This window comes from Oryctolagus cuniculus, chromosome 13, assembly GCF_964237555.1.
Source record: "Oryctolagus cuniculus chromosome 13, mOryCun1.1, whole genome shotgun sequence".
NCBI lineage: Eukaryota > Metazoa > Chordata > Mammalia > Lagomorpha > Leporidae > Oryctolagus > Oryctolagus cuniculus.
The window spans coordinates 17239824-17260084 of NC_091444.1; the positions used below are offsets into that span (position 1 = coordinate 17239824).

Consider the following 20261-nt stretch of genomic DNA (forward strand, 5'->3'; position numbering starts at 1 on the left):
GCCAGTGGAGGCACCCAGAATGCCGTAGGGCTCTGTACTGAGCCATGGCCGTAGCCCTCCCACCCCCCACCCCAGTGTGGCTCAGAAGGCCTCCTGGAGCCGGGGCCCCACCTTAAGAAAAAGCGCTGGGTGTGTTAGCCTCCCTCCTGGGAGCGAGCCTCCTGCCCCTCACGTCCGCCTTCCTCCTACCCTGCCTCCTCCTGTAGCCAGAATGAGCTTTTGCAAAATGCCAGCCGGACCCTGTTGCCCCTCCAGCTTACACAAACTCGGGAGCAGCAGCCCTGGTGATGGAGACCAAACCTCTCCAGGGCCGTCCACAGCCACCTGCCCCACCTCACCTGCCGCCACTCTCCCCCGCTCTGTGTCACTTCCTTCAGAACCTGCGCGGCCGTTTGTAACCGGAAGGCTGACATCTCTCTGTCCCGTTAGGCTGGACACCGCGTGAGGGGAGGGTCCTGTCACTTGCTTGCCGTTGTATCCCAAGAGCCCAACACAAGGTAGGGTCTCAGCCTGTATGAGGGATTCGTGGAAAATGGAATGAAAAGGTAAGTTTATCTGGATTTAAGAAAAAAAATAGAAATCCTTGCATACACAATTTTGCCAAAAATTATGCAAAATGCGTATGATGAAAAAGACTACGCATGCATTTCAAAACTTTTTGCACCAAATAAGCCTGTCTTTTCATTCCGTTTTTGCACAGACCTCATGTTTGTCGAATAAATGACAGACCAGCCTCTGACACCGAGAAACACACAGGGAAGACACAGAAGCGCATGTGCGTGCTTGCACAACAGCCACACACTCACGTGCACACACACGTGCACACACCCGGGCATAAGAGGTCCAGCACCTCCTCTCTCAGCACACACAGAAGCAGCTGCTGCGGGACCAGCAAGGCGCCGACGACCCAGGCAAACACTCGGGCCCCAACCTTGCTCGTCGGTGGTCACCAACCTGGAAGACAGAGAGTGGCACTTCCCAAGGAGCCCAGGTGGCCTCATCTTCGGTGCCTCGACTGTCCTCCCCGCCCTGCGAAGGTCTGTCCCCTGCCACCCTGTCTCCAGTTTCCACCTTCTGTCCACACCCCTCAAACCCCAGCCATCAGCCTACAGGGCTGGGTCACCCCTCTGTCCCAGGCAAGCTCACGCTGTCTGGGAGCCTCCTGGCTGCACCAGTCCCGGGGTGTCCCCTTCCCTGCCACTCTCAGGGGGAGAGCAGCCCCAAAGCAGAGCCCTGGGGATAATGCCCTCCTGCCGGTCTGTGGCCTTTGGGGTGGGATTCTCCAAAGGAACCCGGCTTCGCGTACCCATGTGACTTACAGGGCCAAGGGGCCCCAGAGACCAGTTTTGTTGAAACAGAAAGCTCTGGGTGATGAAAAACAGACTGCCACGGAACCAATATGTCGGGAGCTTAAAGCTCTGCTGAACGAGGGGTCTCGGGACCCTTGCCCCTGGGACCTCCTCTGAGGCTGGGGCGTTAGCCCTGGGGGGCCCTGCCCTGCCAAGCCTGGGCTGGAGCAGGAGGGAGGCGGGGCGAGTGGGAGGGGCGGAGCCAGGGGAGGCTGCGGTGACCTACATCTGCTGCAGCCTGCCTGGCCACCACCAGTTGATGCAGAGTCTCTGGCAGTGAGCAGCAGCTGGAAACGGACAGGAGGGAGAGGACAGGAGGCAGGAGGCCGGTTGCACACCCAGGTAAGGGGGCACTGCGCACCTGGCCATCCCCCAAGCCCCCTGGGCCAGGGAGGGCCGCGACGGGGACACTGGCCGGCTCTGTGACGTTCCTGCTCAGGCAGGGGCAGGCAGCGGGTGTGAGATTAACCCCCGGGACCGTCCCCGGCTGGCTGGTCGATGCTGGGGTGCGTGCAGGTCCCCTCTAGACAACTGCAGTTCACGCGGAGAGTCTCGGCGAGTCTCGCGTGGGCGGTTCTGGCCTCACTCCGATTCGCCGGGCACTGCTTGGCTTACAGTGTGAGATGACGATCAGATGAAAAATCTCACTAGCAGTCAACAGAACAGAGCCCTCGGGGCTGGCCCGCGCGGTAACACGGCCAGGGCAGTTGACTTTTTCTGCTCACTCCCTCCCAGTTGAAGTTGGGGTTAGCAGGGGCCTGGATCCGCAGGACGGGGCAGTGGGGAAGCGGACAGGGTGGGGGAGCTGAGTGTGCTGGAGGGAGGCCAGGGGGCACGGCTGGGGGCCCTGGGTTCAAAGTCTGGTTGGGATAGGCTGAGGGGAGCTACTGTGTGGTGCTGGACAATTAGGGTTCTTCTCTAGTGTGGGAAAGAGGCAGGGGGGAAGCAGCACCTTCCTTCCCCAGGCCCTCCTACGGAGACCACGGCCCTCTTGCTTCCAGCCGAACACACGTCTTAGAAATTGGTCATTGACCTTGTCCCACATCTGGCTCGTTCACGGACAGCACCGGGGTTCGGGGCGTGAGCTGGCTTCACGTCAGCCCCTAAGAGTCTCCCTCCACCCAGGGTTCTGCTTCCCTCTACCCGCTCTGCGGGGATCTGTGGTCCGGGGCCGTGGGGAGAAGGGGACTGTGATCTGGAGCGGGTAATTGGCTGACAGCTGGGGCGAGTGATGGCGGGGAAGGCGACGAGGACGATGACTAAGACAGCTCTGCTGAAGTCACACCACTCCAGCCAGAGGGGCGCGGACGGGTGCCAGTGCGCCTATGTCTACCGCATGACGGGCCTCCGCGCACCCCCCCGCCACGGCCAGCGCAGCCCGCCCCCATTGGTGGCTGCCCTGCCACCCCCTCCCTCGTGACCCTTCGGCGCAGCGGCTGCGGTGCCTGTGACCGCTCCAGCACGCGGTTGGCGCATCGTGGCATTCCAGCGCACCGGGGGGCAGCGGCTGGGCTGCGGTGGGGACACCCCGGGGCCAGAAGTGCCAGTGGGTGGGCAGCTGTGAAATGGAAGTGCCAGTCTCAAGGAGGAATCGGATCTGTCCGCAGGAAATAGAGTCCACAAAATGGAGCCGCCTGGCCGCGGGCCAACCGCAGGGGAGGGGGGTTGTGGGAGAATTCTTTCAAGACCCCTTCCCATTCATGGCTCTCATCCATCCCAGAGCCAACCCCTCCCTCCCCTGTGTGGCTCCCCACCGGCCAGAGCAGGTGCATGCTGGGAGAGGCTGGCGACTCCTGTTCACCTGACACATCACTCACTGGCTTCAGAGAGGAGTAGATGGATTTATGGGGAACCCATAGGCCTGGGCCAAGAGGAGCTTCAGGGCTGCCAAGTCGGGGACGATCCCCTGCAGACCTTGAGATCTGAAAGATTCCAGATTGGCCGAGGGTGGGAGAGGGATGCTGGGCCCCGTGGGAAAACCTCAGTGACAGGAGGAGCCAGGAGACCCAGAGAACTCACATTCCAGAGTCCAAGGGGCAGGCTGTCCAACAGCTGGAAGACCAGGAATGTGTTTGGGAAGGCCACGTGGGCGTCAGGCCTGGGGTCCCACCAAGAAAGGTACCGGCTGGGTAGCATCCTGCCCCCTCCCTGGTCACTGCCAAACTGGTTTTACTGGGGCCAAGTAGTTCAGGAAGCCACTCAGTGCTGTAAGCCAGGGTTGGACAAGGTCTTGGGGACAGCGGCCTTTCCTAGTTCCCACCCCAGACGTCGGCTGATGTGTGTGTGTGTGTGCGTGCGTGTGCCTGGGCGTACACATGCATGAGTGCACACCTCTCAGAAGCAACCTGCCTTCCATCCCCAGGAGGTCAGTTTCCAGCGTCCACCAGTAGAAGAGCCCAAGAGGAGCCAGAATCATGGCAGGTATGAGGACTGAGCGCCCCGCGCCAGCCCAGCCCCGGCCCTCGCTGCGGCTCCTCCCCGGAGTGGTGAGCAGGGCGGAGTAGAGGTCCGGGGTCTTTGGGAACTCACCCTCCCCTTGCTCTTTTTAATTCGGGCTCTGGGCTTTGATTTGTTTCCCTGAGCAGCAGGTGCACAGTGCCCATGCAGGCCCCTGCTTCCTGGGGAGGAGCCCTTACAGCTCACCCTTCCCCAGCTCTTTCCCAGGGACAGGCTCAAGGTCACCCCTGCCCACTCCCCGGGGCTCCAGTCACAGCGCTGTAGGGCCACCACCCAACTCCCACTAGGGCCCTGGGAAGCCCCCTCAGAGGCGGGAGGTCAGAGCGACAACTCAGAAAGTGGGAGAGTGGAGGCCTCCTGTTCCTGGGGCCGTGGGTGGATGCGCCATTCTGCCAAAGGCTGCCCTTGGGGGAAAGGGGAGGCCCATCTTCCTCTCTCTGCCTCCTGCAGGGAAGCCCCCGAAGTTCTCCAGGCCTGGAGTGAGCATCCGGCAGTTGGTGGACGAGATCCCCAAAGGCGGCAGCGTGCCTGATTTCGAGCAGAAGCCTGTGACCTTGGCTCTGCAAGAGGGTGAGACCCCCAGGATAGCTGCCCCGGGGCAGGGGAGGCAAGAGTCCCAGCATGCACTGGGGCAGGGCTCCAGCACCCACCTTCCTGGGCACTGAGTCTCTAAGTCCATTACCACACTGGACAAGAGGGACTGCAAAAAGTTTGTATAAATATGGATATAAAAGATAAGTCTCTTTTGGTTGCCCCAAAACTGGGATCCTGGCATAATGTTCTCGTAATATGCATTTTCCATGAGACTCCGTGTGTGCATGGAGGTCAAAGTCCTGTCTCCTCCCTCTCCTTGAGGGTGCCTGGGAGAGGACTGGGGAAGGCATGAAGAGACCCTTGCTGTGCCGATGTGAGGGATGCCTGGGGGCCACAAAGGGGGAGGTGCTAAATTGGGAAGCAGGGAGAGGTTGGGGTACTGCCTACTCCCTTCTTCCCCTCCCTGCCTCTGAGCTACCTGTTAGCACCGCCTCCCAACCCCGGCCTGGGCAGCCAAGCCCCAGGCACTCACGGCTGGGCCCAGGAGAAAGTGTCCTAAAAGCAGAGAGAACAAAGGCTGTTGGAGGGGGAGAGGAGTTGGTGTTCTTTCCCCAGCACAGGCCCCGGCCATAAATATTAGTTCCCCACCTCTGGTATGAGAGCAGTCACCCCTCACCTGCCATTCCAGTTACCCATGGCCAAGCATGTCCCATGGGGAATCCCAGAGATAGGCAATGCCCACGTTTCAGGTGTTTTGGTGCTGTTCCGAGTAGCCTGATGCCCTCCCGTGCTGTCTGGCTCCATCTCACTCCGGACACAGGGCAGCCCTGGTTCTGGGTATCCCCACTGTACGTGCTGCCCTCCCATTAGTCACTCATGAGCCTTTCTGGCCATGAGACCCAACTCTGGTTTGTGATCAAGTGGCGGAGAGCAGGGGTGCTGGCAACCCCCACGGCCAGTGCTCCTGCGAGTGGAGAGGCGGAGGCGCTGGAGAAATTCCGAGAACACCTTCAGGTCGCTCTGAGCTGCGTATTTTTCAACTGTTCTGTTCCAGGCGCGGTCCTTGTGCCTCTTTTATAAATTCAACTTATAAACAGGAAATGTGGTACAGGGCTTGGTACTAGGCAGGTGTCCACAGGGGTCTGGAAACACATCCTGGGGGGGGGGGGGACTACTGCGCTCCATGTGTCTAAATCTGAAACAACATCATTAGCTCGGGAGGGCTTGTGGCCTTCTCGAACCTTCTGTTGCCCTCTGCTCTCCTGTTCCTGTAGGGAGGTGGAGGGGCTCCCTGAGAGTGAGCATGGGACTTGGGGTCTTTCCTGGCGTAGGCGCCCTGTGAGTCAGGACCAGCCCTTCGGGCACCAAGCGGTCATTCCTCTCCAAGGCTGCCATTCCTTGCCTGTCTAGAGAGTAGAAGCAGAACCCACAAACTCTCGCCCCGTCCTCCAGGCCCTGCGGCTGTCACGCGGGGAGCCCGGGCCTCTGCGGCTGTCTTCTGTGTGCCCCAGAAACTGCCGCTTCCCACCTGAGGAGGCCCGCCCTGTGGCCAGCACCCTTCCCGGAGGGTGACACGCATCAGATGCACATCTCAGCAGAACACAGCCTCAGCACTCTGCCAACTTCCGGTTCCCTGCCCGCCTCTTCCTGCTGCAGGGAAAAATGCCGTCTTCCGGGCGGTGGTCTGCGGGGAGCCCAGACCCAGGGTGCGCTGGCAGAGCTCCAGAGGAGACCTCAGCAGCTCCAGCAAGTACCAGATCTTGGGCGCCGGCAGCAGGGAGCACGTGCTACAGGTAGGGAGCCCCCAGAGGAGGAAGAAACGTAGCAGGTGGACAGCAAACCCACTCGGGTGTCCCTGGGCTCTCAGGGACACCTCCCTGTGGGTTCCCGGAGTGTGTGTGTGTGGTGGGGGGAGCAGCTCAGCCTTGGGCCCAAAAAGCTTTAGCTTCCAAGCCAGACATCTGCGGTACGATATCACGCCCCCTCGTGGCTTTGGAAAGCCCCTCACCTCGGTCTCCCTGTCTGTAAGGTGGGGCGATGGGCAGCCCCTACTTGGAGTCACTGCTGGGAGGATCCTAGAGTTACGGGGCGTGTCTAGTCTTGGTTGATCTTGGTAATGTTACAGATGCCAGTCAGGGAGCACCTGCTGTGTGCTGGGTCCTGGGCTAACCCTCTACGGCCATCATAGATTTCACCCTGATCACCCGTGCCTTTTTGAGGCGTGATGAATCCCATCTTACAAGGGAGGAAACACAAGTTCAGAGAGCTTGGGTAACGTGCCCAGGGCCTCGTGGCTGCTTTCTCAGGACAGAGACAGTTTGTAGGCTCCAATGCATCTGACCCCACAAAGCGAACTCTGACACCCCGCTTTGCCTCTGCGGGCAAGGAGCTGGTCCATCACTCTCAGCCCTGAGCCCGTGTGTGTTGGGGGCTCGTGAGCTCTCCAAGGATTAAGACCGGCTCTGATTCATGTTTAGACCAACATAAAGCCTTGGCTGGCAAAAGGAGGGCAGGGGGGTGCTGCTGGCCCTGACCCCTGCCCTTGGCTTCTCTGCAGATCAACAAGCTGACGGGCGAGGACACAGACCTGTACCGCTGCATCGCAGTGAACGTGTACGGAGAGGCCACGTGCTCAGCCAGACTTACCGTCATTGAAGGTGGGCCTGTCCCCTGAGCCGGCCTCCTCAGGGCACCTGCCTTGGCTTTCTCCAGAGAGCTCTGGGGCTGGGGGGGCCGGGGAGCCTGGACCACAGAGGCTGGGCTCCCCTCCAAAGACCCACCTGGGCAGCCTCCCCAGGCTGGAGGCTCTGAATGAGGCTTCCTCTCTCTCCGGGATCTGCACACTGGTTTCTAGTCCAGGGTCTGCTGCTGACTCATGCAAGGGGCTTCAGTTTCCTCTCTGGGCCTCGGTGTACAAAGGATGTCAGTGCAGGCCTGTGTGGGAGGGGCCAACAGGTAACACCAAGGCCGAGTGCCCCTGCAGACGCGTTCTGCCAGGTTTGCATGGTGTTTGGAAGTTGCAAATTCACCCACAGCCTGTAGTGGGCAGCTTGCGAGGAAGCATTTGCAGTCTCTCCATTGCAGTACTTGCACTCGGTTTGCCTATAAGTAGCACAAACCCTACAAGAGCGTCCTCAGAAGTGAAGCTCTTTAATGACGTCATACCACGAGAGGTCTCAGGCTGGAATCTGGGGCCCACGCTCGGCCAGGCTCTCATCAGAGAGGGGAGGCTTTTCGTCTCTCTGCTCTGCCATCGTTAGCCATTGCTTTATTACCTCTTGGGCACAGGATGGCGGCTGCAGACCCCAACCTCAAAGCAGGAAGAAGGGGAAAGAGTGGCCCCGGGTCTGTCTGCCCCTCTTCCTCAGAAACTCCTTGGAGTTTTTGTTGCTGTCTCACGGGGCAAGGCAGTGTCGCGTGGTCACTGCTAGTTGCAAGGGAAGCTGGGAAGGCAAGCCGTTAGCTTTTCCATCCTCTCCAGTAGAAGCAGGTGATGAGAAAGCTCTGAATGGCGCAGGATCAGCCAAGCAGCAGTGGCCAACAGATTCGGCAATGCTGGGCCCCTGTGCTGAAACAGAGGGCCGCAGCGGGAGTGGGCAGCTGTCCCTCTAGACGAGGCCCCGTTTGTTGTGGCCGCCAGAGCCACTTCAGTCCCTGCGGACATGTGCACAAGCGAGAGGCCTTCCTGCAGGACATGAGACTCAGCTTTGCTCCCAAGGTCGTGCTAGGGCCCTGGGGTATCAAAGCCTCTGATGGACAGACCCCCCCACCCCCATCCCTGTTGCCTTAGAGGACAGTGGGGCAGTGGGTGCTCGGGGACCCAGTGGGTTTCTCAAGAAGACCATCAATGTGTCTGCTCTCTCCTTGCCTGTCCATGTCGGCTTTTTCCCCTCCTCCCTGGATGGTCCAGTTGGCTTTCGGAAGAACCGGAAGAGGCAGACGGAACCCCAGGAGGGTAGGTGAACTTGTCTGAGACCTCCTGGGGCCTTGGGGGGCTGGGCTGCTCCTCGTCTGACCTTCCCCTCGCTCACCTGGTGGGTCATCGCCGGCCTGCAGGAGAGCCCCTTTCAGAAGCTTGGTCGCCAGTCCCGGGCCCAGCAGAAAGCCCTGGGTCAGCCGTAGGCATCCCACCCAGGGTGGGCGCCTCATTCCTGCTCCTTTTCTAGATCTCAAGAAAGAACTGATGGACTTCCGGAAGATGTTGAAGAGGTGGGTGTGGCCCTGTCGACGGGAGGTTACGGGGGGCGCTCCCCTGGCACCGGCCCCTGGCCACTTCCCTGGCACAGGCGGGGAGCAAGGCTGTGGGCAGCAGAGGGGTGGGTGGGAGGCCTGGGCTGGGAGCTGTGGATCCCGCTCTGCCCCCTGGGAGCGCCGAGACATCCGGCCAGAAATCCCAAGTCCAAGGTACTCGGAGCAGTTTCTCCCGGCAGCTTCCCAGGACCCCTCAGTGACCAAAGCCCTGGGGCTCCTCTGCTCCCCAGGACCCCGACTCCAGCCCCCAAGAAGAAGGTCGACCTGGAGCAGGTGTGGCAGCTGCTGATGACGGCAGACAGGAAGGACTACGAGCAGATCTGCGTGCGGTACGGCATCGTCGACTTCCGCGGCATGCTGCGCAAGCTGCAGGTGATGAAGAAGGAGCAGGAAGACAAGATGGCGCAGGTAGCCCGCCTGCCCGCCCGCCCACCATGCACCCTGGAGCCCGGCCTCGGACGTGGGGTTAGGCTTGCAGGCAGGCCTCTGCACGGACCAGGCACTGGCCCGCCCCCACGTGGGGCTAAGGACTCAGGCTGCCAAGCTGCCTCCTGGCTTTGCAACTTGGTTCTGCTGCTTGCTAAACCCTGGGCTTTGGAGAAGTCAGGGCCTCTGTGCCTTGGTTTCCCTCTGCCATCCAATGGGGACTGTAGACGTACCCACCCGGTGGGGCCATGCAGAAGACGAGCGAGAGCATGCACTTGATGTGCTTGGTCTAGTGCCTGGCTGACCAGCGCCGAGGCGAGACAGGGAGCACCTGTCCCTGCCAAGGCGTCCGGGGGAGGGCATTCCACGGCCGCCTTAGCACTCTGATACCCGTGCTTCCTTCTAGGAGGTTCCTTCCTGCATCTAACTCAACTAGAGGACGAGTCAGGTTTCCTTCTGGAAATGGCATGCAGTTTTCACTGTGTTGAAAGTCATGTTGGGTGACCTGGGTGGTTCCTCCAACCTCCCACCGAGACCAGGAGGTGCTCAGCTAATGTTTACTAGAAGGGAGCTGTCTGTGTTCTCAGAGCAGCCGGCCCCCTTCGTGGGTGCCTTCCAGAGCTGACGACTCAGCCTGGCGCATTTCCTTCCCTCGGGGCCTCAGTCTCCCCTGTGCAAAGGGCAAACCCTTGCTGCACAGGGATGAGGGAGGCTGCAGGCCAGGCCTCTGCAGAGAGAGCGCCGCTCCGCTTTTTTTTTTTTTTTTTTTTTTTTTTTTAAATTTGAATTGCAGCAGAGAGACTCCATCCACTGTTTCATTCCTCAAACACCCATAATGGCTACGGCTAGGCCAGGCCAAAGTTAGGCACCAGGGACTCAATCCAGGGTCTCCCATGTGGGTGGCAGGGACCTAACGACTTGAGCCAGCACCTGCTACCTCCCAGAGTCTGCTGCATTAGCAGGATGCTGGAGCCAGGAGCGGGGTGCAGGCTCTCCAACATGGGGCACTGGCATCTTAATCACCAGGCTAAACCCTGCTCCTGTCTGCCTCTTAGTACGTCAACGTCATCTCCAACCTGAGACACATCAGAGTCACCAAGGATGGGGTCGCCACGTTTGATCTGGAGATGGAGCTCAAGGATATTGAGAGCAAGATTTACCTGTATAAGGTGAGGTGTAGGTTCTGGGGAGGGGGCGTGGCTGGAGGCTGCGGGTCCTGGGAGGACCTGGGTCTTGTGAATCCCTCTGTGGAAACAACCAGTGAGCCCCTCATCCCATGGAGTTCCCGCTTGACTGCGTCCGACCCTGGCATTGAGCGTCCACCGGGACCTCGCTCTTCTCATTGAGTAACTGGCTCTCCCGCTGGGCCCGGGACTCCGAAATGGTGGCCAATGTCAGGGCAGTCCTGAGGCTGTGCACCTGTGCCACCTGGACTCCAAGGGGAAATTGACTGTCAACAGGCAGGGTGTGGTGGGAGGCCTGGCTCGACCCGGCTTCCTCACTTACAACGAGCTGAGTGAGCCCAGACAAGACCCTGTGCCTCAGTCTTCTCCCTTGTGAAATGGGGACGAAGGCAGACCCGTCTCACTGTGGGTGCTGCGACGCTGAGTGCACGTGGGCAGCCGCCCGTCCCCTCTGCCCCTCGCGTCTCCATCCACTCTGTTGCCAGGAAACTGCCCACGGACAGGGCGAGTTATAAACAAGAAAGGCCCATCTTGGCTCATGTGCGGGCCCAAGGTTGAGGACCCATGATGGTGTGGCCCTCCTCCTGGCGAAGTCCAAACGGGACACCAGGCCGGGGACAGGGTGCGGGCGAGAGACCTGGGCAAACTGGCTTTCATAGCAGCCCCACTCTTGGGGTAACCCCTTGGCTGTGAATCCACGCATCACAAGGGCGGACTGACCCATGCTTGGGGCAGAGCCCTAATCCCCTCTTAGAGGCCCACCTGGGCCCACCTCTCGATAGCTCCTGACGGGAATTCAATTTGAACCCGCGTCTCAGACAACCACATCCACAGCCTGGCGCGTCACTGCTCCGTCCCCTGCCTGGTGTGCTCTGGCAGCCACGTAAGGAATCCCGTCCCGCAGACCCAGCCCGTGTGGGATCCTGGCTCTCCCGGCCCCTCTCCCCCACCACCCCAGCTCTGTCTTTCTAACATAAATCACTTTACTTGTGATGTTCATGAATGTTCTGTCTCCTCCACCGAGGGCGGGAATCCTCATCTGCTGTATACGCAGATGTGTCCCAAGCCCCTAAAACAGCCTGGCACCCGGTGGGCACCTGCTAGGTGTCGGCCCTGGTTACTGTATAGCAAGTTGCAAGTCTTTCTAGGGTTTGATTGAAGTGTGTGTGTAAGGATTGCTGGGTTCTGCAGAGCCTTAGGGAGATCTCACAGTGTCCCTGGAAATCTCCCCTTGGTAACTGAACAAGCTGCGGCCCTGGGCCACTGGTCCCGGCCCCTGCCGCCCCTGCCACCCTCGCTGGGGCAGTGCCTCTTCCCCCAGCCGGCTCAGGTGTCTGCAGAACACCTGCAGATTTTCACACAAGTGCCCGCTGTTCCCAGCCAGTTCCCACCCACCTCACAATCACTGCTCCCACGCGCACCAGGCCCGGCTCCTCCCAGACCCCTGTCCACATAAGGGTTTGCAGCACTGTGTCTGCTGCCTGGGCAGTGGGCGAGAACCGCTGGGGCTAGCCACAGTGCAGCTGGGGCAGGAGGCTCTGGGAACGCATGGCGTCCCAAGCCGCCCCCTCCTCCTCTCCCGGCCTCAGGATGGCGAGATGGTGCCATACGGCTTCGACAACCAGACCAGGCACTGTCTGCGGCGGCTGGGGAGGCGTTACCACTTCCAGATCCAGGACCTGCGGCCCGAGGACGCCGGCATCTACCAGGTCCGGGTGGAGGACGCCGTGGTCTTCTCCACAGAGCTGCAGGCCAGCGGTGAGTGGGCGAGGAGCTGGGAGTGGGGTCCGCGTCGGGGCAGGGGGCTGGGGGCGAGGAGCTGGGAGTGGGGTCGCCATTGCGAGGACAGCTAGGGAGAGGATGGCCCAAGGTCGTTGTGTTCTCAGTGCAGCCTCCCCACAGGCCACGCCCCAGCCTGCAGGCCTTCTGCAGCCACTGGTCAGTTGAGAGCAGGTGCATACTCACCCAGAGCCTGCAGCTCATGACTTCCGGTGTACCTCCTCATCTTGTGCTGCCCCTAGCGAGACCCCCACCCTGGTACAGGCCTCTTCCTTTCCTGCCTCCTGAGCCCCCTCCCCATCCAACTCTGTGCCACACCCAGCAGTGCCTGGGTCCACACCACGCCGATGCCCCTGGGGAGGAAACTTCAGGTAACCCCACCAGGAACAGAACAGGCCGGGGGCACCCAGACGGGGCTTGGAGAAACCTGAAAACCTGGGGGCAGGGCAGAGGAACCTGTGCCTTGGAATTGGGCGGTGGGGGGCCTGGGTGTGAGTCCTGGCTGAGTCACCCCTTAGCTGCCAAGGCTGCAGCAAGTCACTTTACTTTCCAAAAAATTATCATTTCATTTATTTAAGAGGCAGAGAAAGGAGAGGAGGGGGAGACAGAGAGAGAGGAGAGAGAGAGAGAGGAGCTCTTCCACCCACTGGTTCACTCCCCAAATGCCCACAAGAACAAAGCTGGGCCAAAGCTGAAACCAGGAGCCAGGGGCCAGGTACTCAATCCAGGTCCCCAAGTAGGTGGCAGGGACCCAAGCACGTGAGCTGTCACTGTGGCCTCCCAGGGTGAGCTTTAGTCAGAGTCAGGGGCCCGACAGGGGATAGGATCCCGGCACGTGGCTATGGGATGTGGGCATCTGAACACGGGGCTGTACATGCGCCCCTCATTTCCCCGTGTCGGCCTGGGAAGGGAATGAGTCACACCTCCCTTGGAGAGGGGGCGGGGATAGAGCAGAGCACTGGGTGTCGGCTTCCCCCACAGCCACCCCCCACCTGTGGGAGAGAGCCTCACCTGTCCACCCGGAATCAGACACAGCAAGTGCAGGGGAAGCCAGACTTTATTAACGGTCCTCAAAGATCAGGTATCTGAGCAGCAGTTCAAGGAGCAGTTTATAACCTAGCAGGCCCCTCCCCCAGGTCCTCATTGGCTGAGCCCTGCAGGGTGTACCAAAATTGCCCTCCTCGTCACAGCCTGATTATAACTGCCTGGTTAAGGCAGTGACTGGTCCGAGGTGTCGCAGGGTGTTTGTGGCTGAGCCGGCCTGAGCCCCGCCCCCCTGCACCAAGTCCTGCTGTGTCACACCCGGAGGCTAACGGTCCTGCCCCTGCTTCCCGGCAGCCATCCCGCCGCGGGTGGTGGTCCCACTGGCCGACGTCCACGTTGAGGAGCAGGGAGACGCAGTCTTCGAGTGCACGTTCTCCAGCCCCTGCCCGGACATCACCTGGCACTTCCAGCACCGGCCTCTGCGGCCCAGTGACAGACACGAGGTGTTTGTGTCGCCCGACGGGCTGACCCATCGGCTGCTGGTGAGAGGGGTTCGGCTCTCAGACAGGGGCCTCTATTCGCTCGGCATCGGGCTCCACGCCTCCAGCGCCAGGCTGGTGGTTGAAGGTGAGTGGCTCCCCTCCCCGCCCCCCAAGACAAGCCCCCAGGGCGGGAGGAAGGCGAGGCAGCCGCTCTCCCTATCTGGGGGAGAACAGGGAAGGTTCTTAGGGCTGTGCTTCGAGGTGGCATCTTTACCCAGCCCGGCGGGGGCACAGATCCGAGATGGCCTGGGCCAGTGGCCTGGGTCCAGTGGGAATGGACTGTTGCACCCTCATGACGCCTGGGAGTAGGTTCAAGGACATCCCAAGGGACTATAAATCGGTCACATGTAGGGCAGGTGGCAGAGCAAGTCCCTTAAAGAGCACGTAGCTCTCATGGCAGTTTGCTAAGCAAACGACTTTAGCCTAGGCATTCATGTGTCAGAATCCCCACGAGCCACCTTGAGCTGGCACGGCTGTGGCTGCAGGACTGGCCAAGGCAGTGCCGGGATTGACCCACGGACCTGCCCAGAGGGCCGCAGTGAGAGTCGGCGGGGGCTTTGCCCTGATTTCACGGCGTTTCCATCTTTCCCCTCGTCCCTCCGTGTGGCACTGACCTCGCAGAAGCCGGGAAGGATAAAGGCCTTGACACTGACCAGCAGCCGCCCAGGCCGGGCGCACACGCCGCGGAAGCCGCAGACTCCGAGAGCCTCGGTGCCCAGGCAGGGAAAGGCAGAGCGCAGGGCCCCATGGCCGGCTCAGACACAGGTGGCCTTGGCCAGCAGGGCTCCTCCTTAGTGGGCAATGAGGGGACAGCTAAGTCAGCCTGGGGCTCTGGGCAGGAGACAGGGGGCTTTCTAGCAGGGGTGAGTGACAGAGTGCCTGCTCCCGGGAAAGATCAGCTCCTCAGAGAGGGGGGCGGGGCTGCCAGGCTTGCAGGGAGGTCTGGTCCACAGGGGGGGGCAGGGGGCCCAGCATCAGGCCTGGGGGCTGCAGAGAGAGGACAGCAAGACGGTGGCAGTGATGGTGACAGGAATGGACACTGGGGGCCAGCAGGGGCCTGGGAGGCTGGAGGCTGGAGCAGCAGCAAGGAAGGCGGGGGGCACAGAGCAGACCGTGGGGGTCAGCTGGACGGGCTCGGCCAGGGACAGCTCGGGGATGCTCACCTGGGACCCCGGGGCACAGGAAAGAGGGCACTGCAGGGCGCCCAGTCTGGTCCTGCAGGATCTTGGCCCGGAGAGGAGGGGATGGAGGCTTCTCAGGGCAATGGCCTGAACGAGGTGGAGGGAGGGGGTGGTCTGGGCAGAGAGACAGGGAGAGGAGCAGCAGGAGCAGGGTGGGGCGGCAGGGCTGGCCTGGGGCAAGCTGGAGAGGGCATTGGAGGAGGAGGGCCCGGCACCCTGGGGTCCACTGGAGGAGAAGGTTCTGGCTCCATGACAGGCACCGGCCCAGAGTCCTGGGGCGCTCCGGGAGGTGGCGGTGCTGACCATGGTGGAGCCAGCGGCTTCTGGGGGTCAGAGGGCTATCCAGGACAGCCATGGGGAGGTGAGGACACCCAAGAACCAGCAATGTCCAGTGGCAGAAAATTTCTCCTGGGGGCTGGGGGTTCTGCAGCCAACGGCGAGGGTCTCGTGCAGGGGGCAGGTGGGCGAGGGCTGGGGGACTCTGTCGCTGGGGGAAAGGCCTCCAACACCTCCCTGTCTTCCCAGGGCTGGGCAGCGGGTGAGAGAGGAGTAGGAGGTTCCGCGGGCCCAGGGTCTGAGGGCAAGGGGGCTGCTTCTAATCAGGGCCCAGGCTCAGGTGGCCCTGGGGCTCTGAGGGCAGGGGGCGGAATGGGCGATGGGGCTGGGGCCAGGCTCCTTGGTGCGCAGGCCTCCGCAGCTGGAGCTGGCCCCTGGGGTAACACCAGATCCCCCGAGGTACCTACTCAGGCTGGGGCTGGCTCCAAGAGCCAGTGGGCTTCCGGCTCTGGCACTGTGTGGGATGATGGGGTGGCATCTAAGAGGCCAGGGTCTCTAGGAGCTGTGGACAGCACAGCTTATGGACAAGGGCCCAGGGGTCTGGGGCCTGGGAGGGCAGGGCCAGGGGGTGATGCTATCTTGGGCCAGGGCTCAGGGGGCCCCAGAGGAATGGGAACAGCAGAGGAGACAGGGGACAGGAATGGCTGGGGGGGAGTTGAGGGAGTTGGAGCAGGGGGTGAGGGCAGCTACAGGGGAGGCCCAGGTGTAGGGGGAGTTGGAGCAGGGGGTGAAGGTAGCTACAGGGTAGGCCCAGGTGGTGCTGGGGGAGTTGGAAGAGGGGGTGAGGGAGGCCACAGGGGAGGCCCAGGTGTAGGGGGAGTTGGAGCAGGGGGTGAGGGTGGCTACAAAGGAGGCCCAGGTGCAGGGGGAGTTGGAACAGGGGGTGAGGGCGGCTACATGGGAGGCCCAGGTGTAGGGGGAGTTGGAGCAGGGGGTGAGGGCGGCTACAGGGGAGGCCCAGGTGTAGCTGGGGGAGTAGGAGCAGGGGGTGAGGGCGACTACTGGGGAGGCCCAGGTGTAGGTGGAGTTGGAGCCGGGGGTGAGGGCGGCTACATGGGAGGCCCAGGTGTAGGGGGAGTTGGAGCAGGGGGTGAGGGTGGCTACAAGGGAGGCCCAGGTGTAGCGGGAGTGGGAGCAGGGGGTGAGGGCGGCTACAGAGGAGGCCCAGGTGTAGGGGGAGTGGGAGCAGGGGGTGAGGGCGGCTACAGGGGAGGCCCAGGTGTAGGGGGAGTGGGAGCAGGGGGTGAGAGCGGCTACAGGGGAGGCCCAGGTGTAGCTGGGGGAGTTGGAGCAGGGGGTGAGGGTGGCTACAGGGGAGGCCCAGGTGTAGGGGGAGTTGGAGCAGGGGGTGAAGGTAGCTACAGGGGAGGCCCAGGTGGTGCTGGGGGAGTTGGAAGAGGGGGTGAGGGAGGCCACAGGGGAGGCCCAGGTGTAGGGGGAGTTGGAACAGGGGGTGAGGGTGGCTACAAAGGAGGCCCAGGTGCAGGGGGAGTTGGAACAGGGGGTGAGGGCGGCTACAGGGGAGGCCCAGGAGTAGCTGGGGGAGTGGGAGCAGGGGGTGAGGGCGGCTACAAGGGAGGCCCAGGAGTAGGGGGAGTGGGAGCAGGGGGTGAAGGCGGATACAGAGGAGGCTCAGGTGTAGGGGGAGTGGGAGCAGGGGGTGAAGGCGGATACAGGGGAGGCCCAGGAGTAGGGGGAATTGGAGCCGGGGGTGAGGGTGGCTACAGGGGAGGCCCAGGTGTAGGGGGAAAGGGAGCCGGGGGTGAGGGCGACTACAGGGGAGGCCCAGGTGTAGGGGGAGTGGGTGCAGGGGATGAGGGCGGCTACAGAGGAGACCCAGGTGTAGGGGGAGTTGGAGCCGGGGGTGAAGGCAGCTACAGGGGAGGCCCAGGTGTAGGGGGAGTTGGAGCCGGGGGTGAGGGCGGCTACAGGGGAGGCCCAGGTGTAGGGGGAGTGGGAGCAGGGGGTGAGGGCGGCTACAGGGGAGGCTCAGGTGTAGGGGGAGTGGGAGCAGGGGGTGAGGGCGGCTACAGGGGAGGCTCAGGTGTAGGGGGAGTGGGAGCAGGGGGTGAGGGCGGCTACAGGGGAGGCTCAGGTGTAGGGGGAGTGGGAGCAGGGGGTGAGGGCGGCTACAGGGGAGGCTCAGGTGTAGGGGGAGTGGGAGCAGGGGGTGAGGGCGGCTACAGGGGAGGCTCAGGTGTAGGGGGAGTGGGAGCAGGGGGTGAGGGCGGCTACAGAGGAGGCCCAGGTGTAGGGGGAATTGGAGCAGGGGGTGAGGGTGGCTACAGGGGAGGCCCAGGTGGTGCTGGGGGAGTGGGAGCAGGGGGTGAGGGCGGCTACAGAGGAGGCCCAGGTGTAGGGGGCGTGGGAGCCGGGGGTGAGGGCGGCTACAAGGGAGGCCCAGGTGTAGGGGGAGTTGGAGCTGGGGGTGAGGGTGGCTACAGAGGAGGCCCAGGTGGTGCTGGGGGAGTTGGAGCTGGGGGTGAGGGCAGTTACAGGGGAGGCCCAGGTGTAGGGGGAGTTGGAGCAGGGGGTGAGGGCGGCTACAGGGGAGGCCCAGGTGTAGGGGGAGTGGGAGCCGGGGGCGAGGGCGGCTACAGGGGAGGCCCAGGTGCAGGGGGTGAGGGCGGCTACAAGGGAGGCCCAGGTGTAGGGGGAGTTGGAGCTGGGGGTGAGGGTGGCTACAGAGGAGGCCCAGGTGGTGCTGGGGGAGTTGGAGCTGGGGGTGAGGGCAGTTACAGGGGAGGCCCAGGTGTAGGGGGAGTTGGAGCAGGGGGTGAGGGCGACTACAGGGGAGGCCCAGGTGGTGCTGGGGGAGTGGGAGCCGAGGGTGAGGGAGGCTACAGAGGAGGCCCAGGTGTAGGGGGAGTGGGAGCAGGGGGTGAGGGCGGCTACTGGGGAGGCCCAGGTGTAGGGGGAGTTGGAGCTGGGGGTGAGGGTGGCTACAGGGGAGGCCCAGGTGGTGCTGGGGGAGTTGGAGCTGGGGGTGAGGGCAGTTACAGGGGAGGCCCAGGTGTAGGGGGAGTTGGAGCAGGGGGTGAGGGTGGCTACAGGGGAGGCCCAGGTGGTGCTGGGGGAGTGGGAGCCGGGGGTGAGGGAGGCTACAGAGGAGGCCCAGGTGTAGGGGGAGTGGGAGCAGGGGGTGAGGGAGGCTACAGAGGAGGCCCAGGTGTAGCTGGAGGAACGGGGCTGGTAAATGGGGCAGGACCTGGGACGGGCTCTGGGCTAGCTGGAATGTTGGGTGCTGCAGATGGCACAGCACACAGGCACGGCTCTGGGGGCCCAGGGGCGCTGGAGGCTCAGGGAGGCTCCCAGACTCTTGCAGATGGGTGGGGCTCCAAGAATGGTCCTGGGGGCTATGGAGCCTCTGGGAGCCCCGAGGCCTGGGGGGCTGCTGGCTCCAAGGGACAAGCAGGTGTCCAGGCACGACCTGATGGTTCTGGGATGCCGGGGGCTCCCGGGGAGGAGGGCAGGTCAGCAGGCCACGCCGGGGGCATGGGGGCTTCTGGGTTTCTTGGTGGTCAGGGGGCAGTGGAAGATGGGAGCTGGGCAGGGCCAGCTGCTCAGGCATCTGGACACGAGGGGGCATTCGGGAAGACAGGCCCAGGGATGACCGACGGGGTCAGAGCTGCTGGCCAGGGGGCAGTGGCGCCTCTAGGGGCCGGGGACTCTCGGCTGGGAGATGGCAGGATGGGAGCAGGCTCCTGGGACTCAGCAGGGCCAGGCCAGAGTGCAGACGGCAGCTTGGCGGCGGGAGGAAGGGGCAAGCCAACGGCAGGGCCTACAGGTGGGCGAGGGGCCCCAGGCTGGGAAGACCAGGGCTTTGGCCACGGCGACGTGGGTGCTGGGGACCAACTGTCAGGCTCCAGGGCTTCCCATTCCCTCCAGGAGAAAGAAGCCACTTCCAATGGGCCTCACGAAGGGCCAGGGGGCTCTCAGGGCACAGAGGGTACAGCAGGCCCAGGGGTGGCCGGCAGACGTCGAGGCTCACGGCTGCTGGATAGCAGGGGATCAGGCCCTGGGAAGGGCAAGTCTGGTCATGCAGGGGGTTCAAGTGTCCTGGACGAGGGGGATGGCCTGTCCCCGAGACCGGGGGAGGCAGGGGCTGGGGGAGCCTGGAGTGGCTTAGATGGTTCACAAGGCTCTGCAGACCCATCAGGCAGGACTCGGGGTCTGGGCTCTCAGCCAGGCAAGGGGCAGAGAGGCAGGGGGTCCCCTGGGAGGCAGGGATCTCTGGAGGCTGCAGATGGCAGGGCCCAAGGCCTGGATGAGGGGCAGGGAGCTGAAGAGTCTGGCAGGTTAGACAGCAGGCCTGGAGCATGGATAAACTGGTCTAAAGCTCAGGCGGGGGCTGAAGTTGGGGTACCAAAGAGAAGGGGTGCAGAGGAGCCCAGAGGCAAGGGCCAGCCACCTAGCGGGGAGCCCAGAGGGTACCTGGAGGAGTCTCTGAGTGAAGATCACAGCCAGGAGTCCCCGAGGCACCTTGGCAACAGGAGAGGCGGCAAAGGCGACAGCTCAGACACCCACGGTGCGCCCAGGGATGCCAGCCGCAGCCCCAGGTCCAGAGACAAGGCTGGTGCTGGCCACTTCTCCGCGGAGGCCCAAGGTAGGTGTCAGCGGGGCTGGTGCCAGGGGACGGGTTTCCTTGTGTACTGGGATGCTGGGCTCGGGCCCCAGGCTGCCTGCAGTCCTAGGGGCTTGTCCCTGCTAGTGCCCCCCCCCCCAGGGATTTTCTCCAGGCTGCAGGTGGCTCCCAGATGTCCAGCCTTGCAACCCTACATGCAAAGTCCCAGAGTTGTTGGCCTAACTCTCAGGTGTACCCGGACCTCCCACCTGTGTGACCCTTCACTGACCTCACACCCCAGATCTCCTATGCCAGCCCAGGAGGAAATGGGAGACACGGCCTTGCTGGCCTCAGCTGGGCCTGGTTGACAGCCCCGGGGTGGCCTCTCAGTGCCCAGTGCAGGCCCTGGCCTGGGCAGCTGGGCCCTGGGGACTCTCTCTCTGTCTCTGTCTCTCTAGGCCGCCTGGGCCACTTCTCCCGAGGCTTGGCTGATGTGGAGGTGCAGCAGGGGGAAGCTGCCACACTTTCCTGTACCCTCACCAGGGACCTGGGGCCTGGCACCTGGCTTAAGGATGGCATCAAGGTACCATCACCGTCTACCTTCTCTTTACCAGGGAGGGGACAGGGCCAGACCAGGGAAGCGGTGCGGCTGGATCCCGCCGGTAGGAAGTTAA

The 20261-nt window shown here is 62.8% G+C and overlaps 1 protein-coding gene across 1 annotated transcript in view; it reads left to right on the top strand.

The window, feature by feature from the left end:
- The first annotated feature begins 1553 nt into the window (after positions 1-1553).
- The window catches only part of IGFN1 (immunoglobulin like and fibronectin type III domain containing 1), a 30142-nt gene continuing 11434 nt past the window's right edge, over positions 1554-20261 (top strand). Inside the window, exons 1-14 of the mRNA XM_070056216.1 lie at positions 1554-1691; positions 3712-3770; positions 4257-4376; positions 5997-6133; positions 6898-6997; positions 8251-8295; positions 8507-8549; positions 8822-8999; positions 10073-10186; positions 11791-11959; positions 13319-13591; positions 14128-16734; positions 17983-19629; positions 20046-20170. Coding sequence (XP_069912317.1) covers positions 3764-3770; positions 4257-4376; positions 5997-6133; positions 6898-6997; positions 8251-8295; positions 8507-8549; positions 8822-8999; positions 10073-10186; positions 11791-11959; positions 13319-13591; positions 14128-16734; positions 17983-19629; positions 20046-20170 — 5565 coding nt within the window. The 5' untranslated portion in view covers positions 1554-1691; positions 3712-3763. The remainder of the gene's footprint in view (positions 1692-3711; positions 3771-4256; positions 4377-5996; positions 6134-6897; positions 6998-8250; positions 8296-8506; positions 8550-8821; positions 9000-10072; positions 10187-11790; positions 11960-13318; positions 13592-14127; positions 16735-17982; positions 19630-20045; positions 20171-20261) is intronic.